Source organism: Lipophrys pholis (genome assembly GCF_963383615.2).
Source record: "Lipophrys pholis genome assembly, chromosome: 14".
NCBI lineage: Eukaryota > Metazoa > Chordata > Actinopteri > Blenniiformes > Blenniidae > Lipophrys > Lipophrys pholis.
In genome coordinates, this window is record NC_137633.1 from 29,207,373 (window position 1) to 29,224,572 (window position 17,200).

Genomic DNA, 17,200 nt, shown 5'->3' on the forward strand with positions numbered 1-17,200 from the left:
GATGTTTGTCCAATGGCTCTGATCAATTTAACTTCTTTTGTCAACTTCAACACGGCTTGTTTTCCTCCCAGAGACGGTTCTCTGCTCTTCATGTCGGTTCATCCTCTTTAACAACAAATGTAGTCTTCACAGGTTAATGTTCCGCCATCGGTTCTCCACATTCTCAAGTTGATTGAGAACCAGTTGTTTAGTCTTCTCTCTGGGAGTGATAAAAAAACGAATCGGGTTCTTCCAACAGAAGACTCTCCAGGTTAGAGAATTGGTGGTAGATGACTGTGTTTTCCAGGCATTCAGCAACATGTCCGCAGATATTTCAATGTCCAGTTCCTTTTCCCATCGCTGCTTTATGTAGTCGGTGCTCTCCTTCTTCAATATTATACCAAGGTATAGTTTGCTTATGAGATGTTTATTACTTTGTGATTTATATGCATTAATAAACATTTGAATAACCATTGGTGGATCTATTGGGTTAGGGCCTTTCACCTTTTTCCAGAAATAATCGCGAAGCTGCAAATACCTGTAGAAATCTTTCCCACCTAACCCATATGAGTGACATAGATTATCAAAGCTATTAAGCTCCCAGTTTTTAGCAATAGTACATATAGAGGTGATACCAAGATTGATCCATTGTCTATCTATGATCTTGCTGTGCTGGTATAAAATCGGGGTCGTATGCTGGCCATCTAAGCAGTTTAACATCATTTTGGAGTTGGAAGTGTTTGACCAGTTCTACCCATACTTTCAGAGACAGATTTACCCATTGACTCTCTGTCTGTTGCAATTCCTTTTCCTTCTCTACATATCCAAGCAGTGACTGTATTGGTGTATCTATTAAAGATAACTCTATGGTCTTCCATTTAGCAATATAAGATGCGTTACACCAATATACAAGTGGTCTCAACTGAGCAGATAAATAATAATCCCTTAAAGATGGGAGGCCCATGCCCCCCCTCTCCTCCGGCAGCTAGAGGGTAGAGAATTTCACCCTTGGTCTCTTCTTATCCCATTTAAATCGAGAAATTTAATTGTTCCATTCTCTAAACTGTTTCCGTGGAATTTCTATTGGAAGTGATAGGAAAAGGTATAATAATCCCGGAAGAATATTCATTTTAACCGATCTGATTCAGCTGCCAAAGTCAAGTGGGAGCAAGCCCCACCCACTGAGGTTGTCGTATATTTTTTTGTTAATACTATTATAGTTAATAGGAAATGGCTGCGTCAGGTCTTTGGGTAAATTTACTCCCAAATATTTGATGTGAAATGAATGCCAATTGAAGTTATACTTTGCTGTAAGTTCTTGTGTGGGTGTGTAGTTAAATATCATAGCCTGGGTTTTGTGTATATTAAGGACATATCCTGAGTATGACCCATATGTTTCCAGAATTTTCATTAGTAGTGGTCGGCCTGAATCCATTTCCATGATTGTGACCAAGACATCGTCTGCGTACAAGCTCACTTTATATTCCACTCCCCCCACGGAGATCCCCTTTAATCCTGTCTCTTTGTCTGACTGCTTGGGCCAGAGGTTCAATGAATAAATGAAAAGGGCCGGGACTAGCGGGACACCCCTGCCTACAGCCACCTTGCAAAGTTATGGAGTTAGAGAGAATACCGTTTACCTTTATTCTTGCAGTAGGGGAGGAGTAGAGTGCCTGAATACAACGTATACAATTTTCACTAAAGCCGAATCTGTTCATTACTAAATAGAGAAATTCCACCCAACCGAGTCAAAAGCTTTCTCAGCGTCTAAACCGAGAACGATAGAGCTAACTTTGTCCTTATTAATCTCTTCAATAATAGACAGGCCTCTTATATTGTCTCGGGTTTGTCTTTTTTTCATAAATCCTGTTTGATCCTCGTCTATTAGAAAAGGCATTGCATTTTCCATCCTCTGTTAAGATGCTGGCATACAGTTTATAATCCGCATATAAAACACTCATAGGTCTGTATCCCTTCCACTCCATCCTATCTCTCAAAGAGAGACAGAGAAGAGAAGTTGGGGGGGGGGGGGCAGCTCTATCTAGACAGTAACATGATTTTCTAGATTAACCAGCCTGAGCAGCTCTATCTAGACAGTAACATGATTTTCTAGATTAAACCAGCCTGAGCAGCTCTATCTAGACAGTAACATGATTTTCTAGATTAACCAGCCTGAGCAGCTCTATCTAGACAGTAACATGATTTCCTAGATTAACCAGCCTGAGCAGCTCTATCTAGACAGGAACATGAAGCAGGAACATGAATTAACAAAGAAGCAACAACAAAAGAGGAACATGATTTTGAGAGTTTGAACAAATGATGACAGAGAACAAGCAACTTCAGAAGCACCTTTCATGAGGGGTGTGGGTGTGGGTGTGGGTGTGGGTGTGGGTGTGAGTGTGAGTGTGAGTGTGAGTGTGGGTGTGAGTGTGAGTGTGAGTGTGGGTGTGGGTGGGTGTGGGTGTGGGTGTGGGTGTGGGTGTGGGTGTGGGTGTGGGTGTGGGTGTGGGTCTGAGTCTGAGTCTGAGTCTGAGTCTGAGTCTGAGTCTGAGTCTGAGTCTGAGTCTGAGTCTGAGTCTGAGTCTGAGTGTGAGTCTGAGTCTGAGTCTGAGTCTGAGTCTGAGTCTGAGTCTGAGTCTGAGTCTGAGTCTGAGTCTGAGTCTGAGTCTGAGTCTGAGTCTGAGTCTGAGTCTGAGTCTGAGTCTGAGTCTGAGTCTGAGTCTGAGTCTGAGTCTGAGTCTGAGTCTGAGTCTGAGTCTGAGTCTGAGTCTGAGTCTGAGTCTGAGTCTGAGTCTGAGTCTGAGTCTGAGTCTGAGTCTGAGTCTGAGTCTGAGTGTGAGTCTGAGTCTGAGTCTGAGTCTGAGTCTGAGTCTGAGTCTGAGTCTGAGTCTGAGTCTGAGTCTGAGTCTCGTGGCGACACCCCGGGGCCCGAGGCCATCGCCACCCCGGTAGACGGCAGACCCCCAGGCCCCAGAAAGCACCCGGCGGAGAATGCAGAGAGGACCAACCAGGCAAGAGAAGGTTAAAGGGCACAGGGCCCCAGGCCGCCAAGCCAAGAAAAGGCCGGAGCAGGGCCGAGAGCTCCGGCGGCGAGGCCCGCCGCACCCCCGGGAGCCGGCCCACCAACCCGGCAAGGCAGAGATGGCCCCAGTCGCCACGCCCCAGACCAGGAAAAGCGAAGGCCCGAACAGGCCCCGGTCGGAGGACAGTCAACTGTCCACCCCCAGGAGCCTCATATCCCACCCCCCACTTTCACACCCCATGATTCTCCCCCCGATCTTGATTGATAAACCCACACCCCCACCCACCCCCCCCAGGTCAGTTCAGCTCAATCTCTTCTAGATTACACTGACTTGGTATTATTGAGTGAAGCTGAAGAGGTTCCAGATACTTGTTCTGACTGATAGCAGATGGTTCTATTAGCTCATTCAATGGAATCAAAGAGTTACTGGAGGAAAGTTCTTCTAAGGTTCTTCTTCCTTTATTTTGCCATCTTGGGAAGTTTCTTGGTTTCTTTCTTTGCAGGATGTCAGGATTGTTCCAGAGGGGGTGAAGAACCTCCCAGCAAGCTGTCAGAGACGTGGTTCTATTGATGCTTTTAAAGCAGCTGGGTTCTTTGATGAAGGACTGAAGAAGGGAAGATCTCTGGTCTGGAGATCTTCACACAAGGTTTTCTCAATGTCTAGCCAGCCTTCATCTAAGGCTTTCTGATTCATCCATTTTACTACATAAAGTACTTTATTGGCCAGATAATGAGTATAAAGTTTGGGAGTTCTAAGCCACCTTGGTCCTTGGTGTTCTGGAGTGTTTTTAAACGTCTACCTGATGGTTTGTTTTTCCATCAGAATGTTGAGACGTGAGAATCCAGAGTGTTAAAGCAGCTTTTTGGTGGTTTTGTTGGGATCATTGAGAAGATGGAGTTCATTTTAGGCAGGACCATCGTTTTGATTGTTGCTACTCTCCCCAGAAGTGAAATAGGGAGTGTCCTCCATCGGGTGAGGTCCTCCTCCAATGTTTTAATAAGGGGGGGGGGGGGGGGGGGTAGTTTAAGTTCACCAAGTCTGAGAGTTTGGCTGAGATGTTAATGCTGAGGTATTTGATGTTCCCTGGTTTTAGTGGGGTGTTCGGTGTGTGCTGGAATATAGAGTTAATAGGCAAGATGACTGATTTGTTCCAATTTATAGAATATTCTGAGATTGAGGAGAACCTGTCTATTAACCCTTTTGTTTCTGGAAGAGACGTCTGTGTGTTCTGCAGGAAAAGTATCACATCATCTGCATAGAGACATATTTTATGTCTTACATTTACTGTTGGTATTCCTTTTATGTTATTGTTCTGTCTGATGGCTGCTGCTAGTGGTTCGATAGAAATAGCAAAGAGAGATGGTGAGAGTGGACACCCCTGTCTGGTGCCTCTCTCAAGAGTGAACCTTGAGGACATTTGGTCATTGGTTTTAACACAGACACTGGGTGAGGTGGACAGGATCTTTATCCAGGAGAGGTACTTTTCTCTAAATCCAAATTTCCGTAGTGTAGCGAGCAGAACTTTCCAATTTACCCTATCAAAGGCTTTTTCTGTATCTAAGGAGGTGATAATGGCTTTTTGTTTATTGTGGTGGCAATGGTCTATAAGATTAATTAATCTATGTGTATTGTTAGTGGAGTGGTCTATAAGATTAATTAATCTACGTGTATTGTTAGTGGAGTGGTCTATAAGATTAATTAATCTACATGTATTGTGACGTCACACGCCGCGTCAAGTGACGTCACACGCCGCATTGGCGTGTTGAGAGCCGACGCCCGTGGTGTTGGTAAAACGGAGTCTTTTTAAACTATTTCCAGGACATATTTTTTGTGCCCTTCTGAGGGAAATGGTAACTTAAATTGTCTCTTTTGATCCGAAACTGGGATCTTGATGATCAGTCACTTTGATCGTCGGTACGGATCAGAGATCTGCTTCCCTCGCTTCGTACAGCGTGACAATATTGCGGCCTGACAGCTCGGTGTTTGACAGCGTGGGAATTTTTGAAATCGCCACCAAGACGAGTTCTGACAACCCGGAGTGGCTCGCTTTTTGCCTGGATCCGGGTGTCAGCGGTGAAGACAGCAATATGCCCCCGAGGAAAGCACCGTCGATGGAAGAAGTTAAGGAGATAAAACAGACTCTCACCTTCATCACGGAGGAACTTTCTGCTGTTAGGAAACAGCAGAAGAACATCATGGATCTGGTCGGTGAAGTAATGCAACTTCGAATACGGAATGCTGAGAAGGATACGCGCATTCAGCATCTTGAAAGCAGAGTCGCGGACCTGGAACAGTACACCAGGGTGAATGACGTGATCGTCACCGGGCTCAAAATCAAACCCCGGTCATACGCGGGCGGTGACCCCGGAGAGCGAGGGGGGGGAGCCCGGTGAGCTGGATGTTACTCCACGGAGAAGCAAGTGGCTGGGTTTCTACGGTCCAAGGGGATCGAGTTGGACTGTAATAACATCGAGACCTGCCACCCTCTGACCAGGAGAAACGCCAGTGAGAATCCAGCGGTAATACTCCGATAATACTCCAGAGAAAAATACAAAACACATGGACTTCAAATTGCAAAATATTCATAAAACTGAACGGGACCCCTGAGGAAGCCAGAGTGATCTGCATACGCAGTGTCACGGAACTAGACAAATACCAATGAATGTCACTGGATTATACTGCATCATCATGGCATGGACTGGATTAGGACTGGATTGGACATGGAGGTAACAAAACAAAACACAAACATGGCTTCACGCACTGACAGAACTAACTGTACACCTGGGGACATGAACCACATCGCACAGAGGATACGTGACTACCAAGAACTGGAGCTGAAAACTTTTCAGTACACCGATTACCACATTCTGGACGTGGAACAGGATCTAGACCCGGACAATAACTTTTTCTCCACCATTAACAATACCTGCTGCTACTATACAGAAGATCAATACAACCAGGATGTCAAATCTATGGGTAAATGATCAATTGACTTTATCAGTACTATGTACAGTATGAGCTATGTTCCTAGAATCACCAGACCCAGTAGGATTACATCTAGTTCTGTTCCTCTCATTGATAACATATTCACTAATGACATAGATAATATGTCAATTAGTGGATTAGTGATTAATGACATTAGTGACCATCTCCCAGTATTTACAGTTAATAATACAAACCTGGGAAATAAATAGACAAAAAAACAGAATACAGACGAGTAAAGACAGAGGAATCCATAAACGCACTAAGAAATGGACTGTTGGAACAGAGTTGGGATGCAATATATAATGATAACAATGTTGACCATATATATAATGAATTCTTAAAAATATTTACCTTATTATATGATAAACACTGTCAAATTAAGAAATACAACAAAAAACTAGCATCTAATAGTAATCCGTGGATATCAACAGAATTAGAAAATGCAAGTAAAAAGAAGAATACACTTTACAGAGATTTCATTAGACAGAGAACTATAGAGGCAGAACAAAAATATAAAAATAAGTTAACTAATATTATAAGAGTGAGTAAGAGAGATCATTATAAAAGAATATTAGAGGATAATAAAAACAACATTAAAGGAACATGGAAGATACTAAATTATATTATAAGAAACAGTAATACACACAATAGTCTACCTAAGTATTTTATTGATAAGAATGTGGAAGATTCTACCATGAATGAAGTAGTTAACAGATTTAATGAATTCTTTGTAAACGTTGGACCTGAACTAGCAGGACAGATCCCTGATACTGGGAGTTATGGAGAGCATATACCTATACATACCTATCTATATACTTATATACCAGAAAGAAATCCTGGTTCTTTGTTTCTTAAAGTTGTGACAGAACAGGAAATATTGGATATTCTCACTAAAAGCAAGAATAAAAACTGATATTGATATGTCACTAGTGAAAAGGGTGATAGAATTCATCTCCAAACCAGTAACATACATATGGAAGGGTTCATTTCAAACTGGTTCATTTCAAAATAAAATGAAAATAGCCAAGGTCCTACCTCTATATAGAAGTAGAAACAAGCATCATTTCACTAACTATAGACCCGTCTCATTATTACCACAATTCTCAAAAATACTGGAAAAACTCTTTAACAACAGATTGGACTCATTCTTAGAAAAACACAACATACTTGCAGAGAATCAGTATAGATCTAGATCAAATAGATCAACAACACTGGCAATAACTGAAGCAATAGAACTAATCACCAATACTATAGACCATAAGAAATATACTGCAGGGGTGTTCATAGACCTGAAGAAAGTACTTGACACAATCAACCAGGACATATTGATCAATAAGCTGGAAAGACATGGTGTCCGGGGAATAGTACTTGATTGGGTCAAAAGTTATTTAAGTGGGAGACAGTAGTTTGTAAAGGTGGTGACTAGTCCTCATCATGTCTGGACATTGTTTGTGGCGTCCCCCAGGGGGCAGTACTGGGTTCCCCAGGGGGCAGTACTGGGTCCCCCAGGGGGCAGTACTGGGTCCCAAACTTTTTATTTTGTATATTAATGATATGTATAAGGTTTCTAAGCTACTGCATTTTGTACTGTTTGCTGATGACACTAATATTTTTCACTCGGGGGATAATATAGTACAGTTGCAGGAGGAAATAACTACAGAAATGAACAAATTAAAAAAAGGTTTGACAGCAACAAATTATCATTAAATTTAGGAAAGACAAAAATAATGCTATTTGGCAATTATAAAATGAATGCACAGGTAACAATAAAGGTAGAGGGGGTAGAAATTGAGAGAGTTCATGAAATTAAATTTCTGGGGGTAATTATAGAGCTTTGTAAAATTCTCTGAAGGTATTGTTTATTTCTTGAGGGTTAAAAGTGATTTTACATTTTGAGTTTGGACTGAGGGGACTGGACAGTTTTCTTTATTTCCTTTTAACTGATTGGCTCAGAGTTTGCTGGATTTATTACCATGTTCTAAGTTCTCCCAGCATAGTCTCTGTAGTTTAAATTGTGTTTTATGTTCAATTATTTTATTCAACTCTATTTTTAATTTCCTTAGTTCCATTAACAGGCTGTCGTCTTTGCAGGCAGCATGAGCTGTCTCCATGGTTTGGATTTTATCTTCCAGTTCTTTCTCCTTTATTTTTTCCCTTTTGGTCTTGTATGAGGAATAAGAAATGATTGTACCTCTCATGACAACTTTAGCCGTCTCCCAGAGGACACAGGGAGAGACACCAGGCAGGTGTAGTGTCTCCCAGAGGACACAGGGAGAGACACCAGGCAAGTCTAGTGTCTCCCAGAGGACACAGGGAGAGACACCAGGCAGGTCTAGTGTCTCCCAGAGGACACAGGGAGAGACACCAGGCAGGTCATTTGGTTCTAAAAAGATTGACCATTGTTTTTTAAAGAATGTGAGGAAGTCTGGATCCTTAAGCAGTGGTGTGTTAAATCTCCATTGTCTGATAGGAGGGTGATTGTTCTAGTAGTGACTGTCATAGTGACAGGTCAAAGGTCACTGATAGTGATGGGGTGAATCTGTGTGTCCAAGGTGTCTTTAATCATTGATTTACTCACCAGAAAGTAATCTAACCCTGAATAGGATTGGTGCACTGCTGAGTACAAGGTGTACTCTTTAAGAGAGGGATGAGAGGTGAGCCAAGCGTCTCAAAGACCATAGTCACTCATGTACTGCTGGACTAGATCTATTGATTAGTGACCATAGTCACTCATGTACTGCTGGACTAGATCTATTGATTAGTGACCATAGTCACTCATGTACTGCTGGACTAGATGTATTGATTAGTGACCATAGTCACCCATGTACTGCTGGACTAGATCTATTGATTAGTGACCATAGTCACTCATGTACTACTGGACTATGTCTGTAGATTCCCAGTGTCGGTGTTTACTGCCTTACTACCTCTGTGTACTTGTGGACTGAGGACCTTGTTGAGGACTCCTCCCACTATCAGTGTTTGGTCAGAGTGTGTTGAGAGGGTGAAGAAGTTGTGATAGAAGGAGGGTCATCAACATTTGGGCCGTAGATGTTTGTGATCCACATCTCTATGTTCTGAAGAGAGATGATGAGAATTATAAATCTTCCCTCTGGATCTGTGATTGTGTCTTTACAAGACAATTATATTTTATTGATGATTAATGTAGCTCCGCCTCTCTGCTGGGAGTTCTACCAAGCTGAGTGTGTGTGAGGGAACTGTGGTGAAATCAGTCTGTGATGTCCTGTGGTAGGTGTGTGTGTGTCTCTGGTAACAAGACAATGTCTCTTTTAATAAGACAGTGTCTCTTGTAACAAGACAATGTCTGCCTGTAGTTTGTTTAAGTATTCGAAAACTTTTTGTCTTTTTATTTGCGTGCCCATTCCTCGTACATTCCAGGTGACAAACCTGAGCGTGTTCCTAGCTACACTCATCTTCTAGGTGGGTTCTCCAATGCTGTATGTGTGCGTGTGTGAGTGTGTGCATGTGTGTTCATCTTTGTATGTGTCTGTCCGTGTGTGTGCATGTGTGAGTGTGTGTGGGTGCACATGTCTGTGGCTATTCAAACATAGGAGTGTGTGTCTGTGGGTCGAGAACACCTAGCGTCGGGCCTGAAGGACTCGTCCGGAGACACTATCAGAGATGCGATAGCCGGCTCTATAGCTGGGATTTGGCGTTGTTTGATTTGGAGTGGGAGAACACCTTGGTGTCTCTCCAGCAGGCGTGAAGCTCCCTTACATAGTCCTCCGATGGGGGACTGAAAAGACGCTTGGCGCCTGTTGTCGCCTGAAGAAAGCACTAATGGGAGCAGGGTTCTCCTGTGGGACATCGAGCTGCAGTCGAGCTAGGGCCCCACAGATTATAGGGTCTATAATCCATATGGGTGTCCTCAGCCCCACGCAGTAGGCTCTGCCCTGAGGAACGGGACAGCGACTCCGAGGAATGCGACAGGGCGTCCACCCCAAGATCTGCGACCTGGGTTGCCGATGCGGCGATGGACATGGCGTCATCAGCCATAGTTCCCATCTTTGGAGGAGCCGGTGCGGCGGCTCCAGGCTGGACAGCCGTCAGAAGGTCTTTCATCTGATCCAGCTCAGCCGACAATCGGTCGACCTTGGCTGCCAGCTTATTACCCCTAGGTCTCTTGGCCTTTGGGGCCGCCACGGTGATTTCGGGCCGGTTGTTTGACCGCTGGGACCTGGCAGGGGAGAAGCGAGTCGTCTAGGGGGGAGGTGGCCCCCTCTGGGTCTTGCTCCACCACTCTCAGCCTGGCCATGCATACCAACCATGGCATGTAGCCATAGTTCATGCATGAATCCTCTGATAAACCTGCTCTCAGATGATCGATGCCCAAACAGGGTGGGCAAAGATCGTGACCATCCTCCAGCTCCAGAGGGGCCAGGCAATCCACACAGGCGTAGGACATGGCCACAGTAGCACACCAGGAGCGGGAGCGAGGTCACTGCCTTCACCGGAAGATACTGCGCCGCGTGCCAACGGCTCGAGCGGGAGCACTGCTGCTGATCGACAGGCTAACCAGGTTCTAAGAAGCCGATGCTGAAAAGAAAATCCCCAATACAGCCGCGGGGCGCGTCGTTAGTTCGAGCGTGAGCACTGCCACTAACGACGTGCGAGCCACACTGGCTAAACGGAAAACACCGCCTGAGCTGCGGCAACTGGGTGGGCTCTAAGGGCTTCGTTAGCGTGAGAGGGGGCACTACTGCTAACTACACGCTAGTGTATCAAAAGTAAACAACAGCCGAAGATGTGACACGGAAAGCGACAATCAAAGCCGTGACAAATACCGACCGGGGCTGTAATCGACTCGTTAGCTCGAGTGAAGACACTACTGCTAACTGTGGACAAAACAACATAAAGCGACAGCCGAAGCTGTGAAACACTTACTGGAGCTACAATCGCCTCCTCAGCACAAGCGAAAACACAGCTGCTAACAGCGTACCGTAACAACATAAAGCGGCAGCCGAAGCTGTGAAAACACTGACCTGGACTGGAGTCGCCTCGTTAGCTCGAGCGAAGACACTAACTGTGGCTAAGCCGGCGCCGCGGTCAAAATAACGCACAGAAACAAGTCGGTTGTACGAGACAGTATTTTGGCGTCCTGTCTAGCCCCTTGGAGGGCGAACACAGGCTCGCAGCTCCACCCTGTAAGGTCGCGGGGCTGCCGACACCGCGGCTCGTTACGAAATTTTTCTCTCCACGATCTTTACGGGACTAACGTCCAATCAAACATACGTGCGCGAAATTCAAAAGGAAAAGATCTACCGGTGACACCGGAACTTATAGACTCCGGGGGGGTCACAGGTGACTTTGTTGGTATAGGTGCTCAACCAGTGTGTACATGAGACCTAGATATCCAATGCTAAAGCACCGCCTCTGGCGGTCAGTAGGGATGAAATAGAACAACTTTTACTGACATAGTTCAAAAAACCCGCGACTGTTCCGGCCCTTGGTTTAGCATGCTGGTCTGATTTTGGCACTCAAGGGGGAAATAGTTGAGGAGCCCCGTTCTATAACATTTACAGGGGTGGGGACGGGGGGTCCTCAGGGTTGATTTTAAATATGCAGGGGGTCCAGGACCGCAAAAAGGTTGAGAACCACTGCTGTAGTGCACGCTAATTCCGAAGTAGTTGGGAGATAGTGTCTTTAACTCCATTGTCCCATTTTTCCATGTCGGCCATGTTTTCCTCCATCTCTCCCACACGAGTCACTGCACCTTCTATCTCACTTGTTACATCTTGTATTTTCCGGTTTATTTCCAACACGAACTCGTCCATCTGTTTTTTGATATCCTCCCGAAAACACAAGCGGAAATCATTCAGGTCTTTTTTCAACCTGGAGTGCTGTCATGCCTGTGGCCACGGCTTCACTCGCCACATCACGAATCGAGTCCAATGTTTCGCTTTTTCCGTGTCCTCCATCTTGAAGCTTCGGTAGCAGCGACTTCTTTATCGGTTTCCCATTCAACCGTGTTTCGCAACCCGTATCCACCTTTCTTGTTTTTGTCTCCGTCCATTATTGTGTCAGTTTTTATCGAGTTCAATAGTAAAAAGTTATTGAATTAGCGGAAAATTAGGACTAGTACCGGAGCTCTGCTCTCACTCTGTCATACTGTGTAGCGCGCCACCGGAAGTCCACGAGCAGTTATTCTTAAAGAGAAAACAGTTTCATTACATTCTGGTTTGATGCTGGTGAATACTCCTCAGCTTTATAGATCCACATGACTGTCATGGTTTGAAAGTCAGGCTGAGAATCCCGAATTGATGTGTGTTTCTGTCTGATGTCTGTCCTCCCTTCCCTCCCTCCCCCTGGCAGGGTGAGACGGCCTTGGATACCCTGCACCACTGGCAGAAGACCTACAGCCAAGAGCTGGACCAGGAGACTCGTCTGGATTGCAGAGAGACGGAGCGGCTGCTGAGGGCCGTTACAGAAGGAGGTCAGGGGCTTTCACATCATCCCGCCACAGTGGGGCGTTTCAATAAGCTTTTCAAAGATTAGTTCTCCTCACATATCTCTGCTCACCACAGTGTCTGCCGCTCCGGCCCCGTCCCTGGCAAGGCCATTGGATGTCCTGCAGGATAGCCAGCTGTTTGATGCTGAGGACTCGGAGCCCACGCCCACCGGTAGAGGCCGTTACTGTAGCCAAGACCAGCCGCGGCACTGCCGAGGGGAAAGCTCCACACAGCAACCCCAAGACAGAGGGGCGGCCGCTGCTCTTCTCTACGGGGTAAAGCTCAAAGTGCTCTGTGTTTATCTGAAGAATGGCTCCAGACTGAGACTATGAGCTTCATGTGCCATTTTGTTCAGGTGGACAGCAGCTGCTCGGATGACAGCGACTCTGAGTCTCTGCTCAGTCCGCTGCGCCCCATCCGCCCCAGAAATGGCTCAGCAGCAGCACCGAGTTCAACTAGGGAGCCTGAGCCAGGCCTGGAGAGCATTAGGGCGACTCCCACTACATCTGTGTCTGCACAAGACGAGTATTCCAGCGCCATCCGCAGCCTGGGCAGCACCAAAACTCTCTTCCAGGGCCACGCTCAGACACACTTCCCCGGCCTGCCGTCTGCCTCTTCCAGCAGGTCGGCTCTGGTCCCGGAGGAAGAGTATCTTGAGGATGACTGGCTGGAAGACGATTTGGTAGAGAGCCATCCCAAGAAGAAGAGGCGGCTTCAGACTGAACAAAGCCAATTGAGAGAGGAGCACACTGCTTCTTCTTCAGCCAGAAGTCAAAACAAGCATTCTGACTTAGACACAGCCCGCACAGGTAAGACTGGCATTCATTCAAAAGGATTTGGAGTTATTTCTATGAATTAAGAAAAAAATGCTGAATTATGATTCAAACCTCTAAAGTCAGAATGCTGACGTTTAAACTCTTTTAATAGGTTCATTTGTTTAGGATGATCTTCCTCCTCCATGCATCTGTGTTTCAGTTTGGTCTGTTGTCTCCCAGGTCCTGGAGCTCCGGCCTCCTCCAGCAGGGGGATCTATTTTAAGAAGAGCAGCTCCATGAGGCCTCAGCAGGTGAGAATGACCCAGATCCCCGGGATGGTCCGGCTCGGGAGACGAGAAGTGGGCCGCTCCCAAAGCCCCACCGCACCTGAGGACAACAACCTGAGAGCCACACACACACGTTGCCAGGTTACAAAGCACCGACATTCAACTTTAAAACCTCCATTCGGGCTTTTCCACCAAAAAGAACCGGGTGCTAGTTTAGGGCCCGGGCCGGTGCCAGTTCTTAAATGAGCACTGCCTAAGAACCGGTTGTTTTTCCATTGCCAACGGAGCCAAGTGAGAGCTACGTCATTTTGTCACTCCAAAACATTGTACGTCACTGATTTGACCCATGTAGCGCCGGCAGCACGCATACAGGAACGAGGAGACGGACTGCATTCACTGGTTTCGTGTGGCCTGCACCTCGGATGCAGACCAAAGAGCGAGAAAACACTGCGTAGCTCTATTTCTGTTTTTTCATGCCCGTCTTGCTTTAGTCTGGAGCCCCGGAGCGGCCATAGAGGGAAAGAAACAAACAAAAAAACAACGTGTGAATGAGTTTGGGGCTTATTTTTCAACATTTGGGCAACACATAGTGACTTTCTGCTCCTTTCACTTTATTTCTGGACGTGTCTGAATCAAAAGCTTCAACATGGAGGAATGGAGGTGTAGAATGATAGAACGCTGCTCTACAGCCGTTTAGACCTACATAAACACGCTGATCAACAGCAAAAGTTTTCTTTCACATGAAGTGCCATTGAAACTCACATCGTATGGCTAACAAATCCAAGCTTTCATTTACAGTAGTATGTAGTTTGTTTTTTAGTTGCTGATGAACCAAAAATATCTCTTAATAAAGAAGTTCTGTGGGTAGAAAATATTGGAGCATCTCGTAGCGGAGCGCAGTGCACACACAGCCCTCAGCCTGCGGCCATAACGCCGTACAAGACATGAAAGTGAAGTTACAATGATATTACGATGAAAAGTGTGAAAAAAACGACAATGAAAAACTGCTTCTAAATTATATATCCAACGCAGCTGACAGGACAGTGCAGGAGCGCGGCAGCATCTCGAGAGCCACGGCTCCGCGATCGGGCATTAAATCATCTCGTTCCCTCGTATTATTAACTTGAGTGAGTGACCTATTATTCTGTTCCCACGCGTTATTTCAAATCATTTTTTCTATAACCACTCCAGGGCTCCGTGTTCGCTTCAGATTTCAGAATGACGGTCCAGCGATAACTCCGCGATAACTCCGCCCCCAGCTGATGACGTGTCAGGCTCCGCTCTGGCCCAAAAATGAGCCAGCTTAGCACCCGTTTAGCTCCTGATAGGCCGGGGCTTTGGCAGTGGAAAGACAAAGAACTGGTGCTCAATCTGGCCCTGGCTCTGAACTGGTACGTGGTTCTTTCTGGTGGAAAAGCCCCCACATGACTCCTCATGAGACTCATTTCTTTGGAATAGATTTCATGATTTGACCTTTGATTTTGACTTTGAAATACTCTCAGAAGCATGAAAATCACAATTGGGCACACAGTGGTTAGTGCTCTCGCCTCACAGCAAGAAAGAGGAGTGTGGAGTTTGCATGTTCTCCCTGTGTGTGTGTGTGTTTTCTCCGGGTACTCTGATTTCCTCCCACATTGCCCAAAAAAACATGCACCTGAGCAAGACCCTTGGCCAGCGCTGCTCTGTGTGGCTGCTACCGATGGGTCAATCGGTAGGAATTTCCCCTCTGGGAATAATATAGTGCTATAAAATAAATAAAAATGACAAAGTTCAGAAACTGCTGGAGGATGATAAAAAGAAAATCTGGGACATCCTGAATGGTTGTTTGGTTTGTTTTAGCTGCCTCCTCACACCTCAGGGGCCCCTCTGTGTCTGGCCCCGCCCATTAGGATGAGGGTCCGAGTTCAGGAAGACGTCTTCCTCATTCCGGTTCCGCAGAGGTTAGTTCCGTATTTGACTGGCGGACTGTGGAGATGGCCTGAGTTCTTACAGCTCATCTGTTCCTTGGGGTTGACTCTGACTTCTTCTCCCCGTGTCGTCACAGCGAGGCAGACTCGTGCACCGTGTCGTGGCTCTGTGAGCAGGCTGCTCAGCGGTACTACCACAAGTGTGGCCTCTTGCCTCGTCTGTCCCTGCAGAGTGAGGGAGCTCTGCTGTCGCCCCAAGACCTGTTGCTGGCTGTGCTGCACACGAACGAGGAGGTGAGGATCGCCGCAGTGGACCAGAGAAAGTGATCTATAATCAGTACAAACAACACCGTTTTGAAATGTGACAATAAGTGCCTCCTTAAAAATGTCCTCAAAGTGATATGTGGTTTAAACTATTTGTATGAAAAGAACGTCTCTTTTATGGCTCTTTTGAATCGCCATTGTACATGTGCTGATCTCTTTTTTTTATTCAGTTATTTATTTATTTATTTTAATTTAACCTTTATTTAACCAGGAAAAGAAAGCCATTGAGGTAGAGATCTTTTACAAGGGTGACCTGACCAACAGGTCTGTCATTCGTTTTCTGAATAACAAACATAAAAAATGTAGACTTATTATTACTTCCAGATGGACATCAGACTGGAATATGTTTAATGAGGATACTGTGTTGAAACAGCTTTATTTTGAACCACTTTTATATCCCATTTGAACTTTTTACTTTTTTGACCCAAAGGGAATCTTTGCCCTTGTTTGTCTTTGATGAATTATATATTCTTCATAATTGAACATGCAAACTTCAATTTATGCTTCGTTCCATATTTTTACCTGAAAATGTGTGTGTGTGGTGCTGCAGGTCTTGGCGGAGGTTTCCTCCTGGGACCTGCCTCCTCTCCCCGAGCGTTATAGGAAGTCCTGTCAGAGTGTGGCAGCAGGTCAGTGAGGTTCAGCACAGCTCCGGTTTTGTCCACTGTCATGTCCTGTTGTGTGTGACCGTGTGTGTGTGTGTGTGTGTGTGTGTGTGTGTGTGTGTGTGTGTGTGTGTGTGTGTGTGTGTGTGTGTGTGTGTGTGTGTGTGTGTGTGTGTGTGTGTGTGTGTGTGTGTGTGTGTGTGTGTGTGTGTGTGTGTGTGTGTGTGTGTGTGTGTGTGTGTGTGTGTGTGTGTCACCCTGCAGCTGAAGACCAGCGTGTGGCCCGGCTGTGTGAGGTGCAGGACGGGAGTTCATCTGTGTGGGTGTGCGGCCTCAGCTTGCCTCCTTCCTCCCTCGCTCCTCTCCTCCGGGCTCTGAAGCTCCAAACCAGCCTGACCAAGCTGCATCTCTGTGGAAACCGTCTTGGTGACGCTCTCCTCGCCGAGCTGGTGGCGACCACGGTCACCATGCCTCGCCTGCGGCTGCTGGATGTCTCCTCTAACTTCATCACGGGGGAGGGTCTGGAGAAGGCTGTGGATGCTCTGAAGGCTCACAGTCACCCTGCTTTCCCGGTGAGTCCCTCCCATTGCCTTTCTCTGATTTCACATTGTTCGACTCAGTGCAAACATACAGATGCGTCACATCAAAACAAAGACATTCACTGAAAAGTTAGTGTTTTTTCAATCCAAACAAAAAATATATTTTTGGTATAATTGCAACTCTAGTTAAAAAAAGAATACAAAAACTTTTTGAGATGGCATTTTTTAAATATATATATATATATTAGTGCTGAGATCGATTAAAAAAAATTACCAATTAATTGCACAATTTTCTGTAATTAATTGTGATTAAGAGCATTATTTTTGTA

At 45.7% G+C, this 17,200-nt stretch overlaps 1 protein-coding gene across 2 annotated transcripts in view; it reads left to right on the top strand.

The window, feature by feature from the left end:
• The window catches only part of tonsl (tonsoku-like, DNA repair protein), a 47,897-nt gene that overhangs the window by 14,717 nt on the left and 15,980 nt on the right, over positions 1-17,200 (top strand). Inside the window, exons 16-23 of one of the 2 annotated variants that reach the window (XM_080479271.1) lie at positions 12,318-12,438; positions 12,530-12,729; positions 12,810-13,263; positions 13,450-13,637; positions 15,336-15,436; positions 15,541-15,697; positions 16,278-16,356; positions 16,597-16,904. In XM_080479271.1, the coding sequence (XP_080335397.1) occupies positions 12,318-12,438; positions 12,530-12,729; positions 12,810-13,263; positions 13,450-13,637; positions 15,336-15,436; positions 15,541-15,697; positions 16,278-16,356; positions 16,597-16,904 (1,608 nt within the window). The remainder of the gene's footprint in view (positions 1-12,317; positions 12,439-12,529; positions 12,730-12,809; positions 13,264-13,449; positions 13,638-15,335; positions 15,437-15,540; positions 15,698-16,277; positions 16,357-16,596; positions 16,905-17,200) is intronic. The other variant, XM_080479272.1, reaches the window with a different exon arrangement.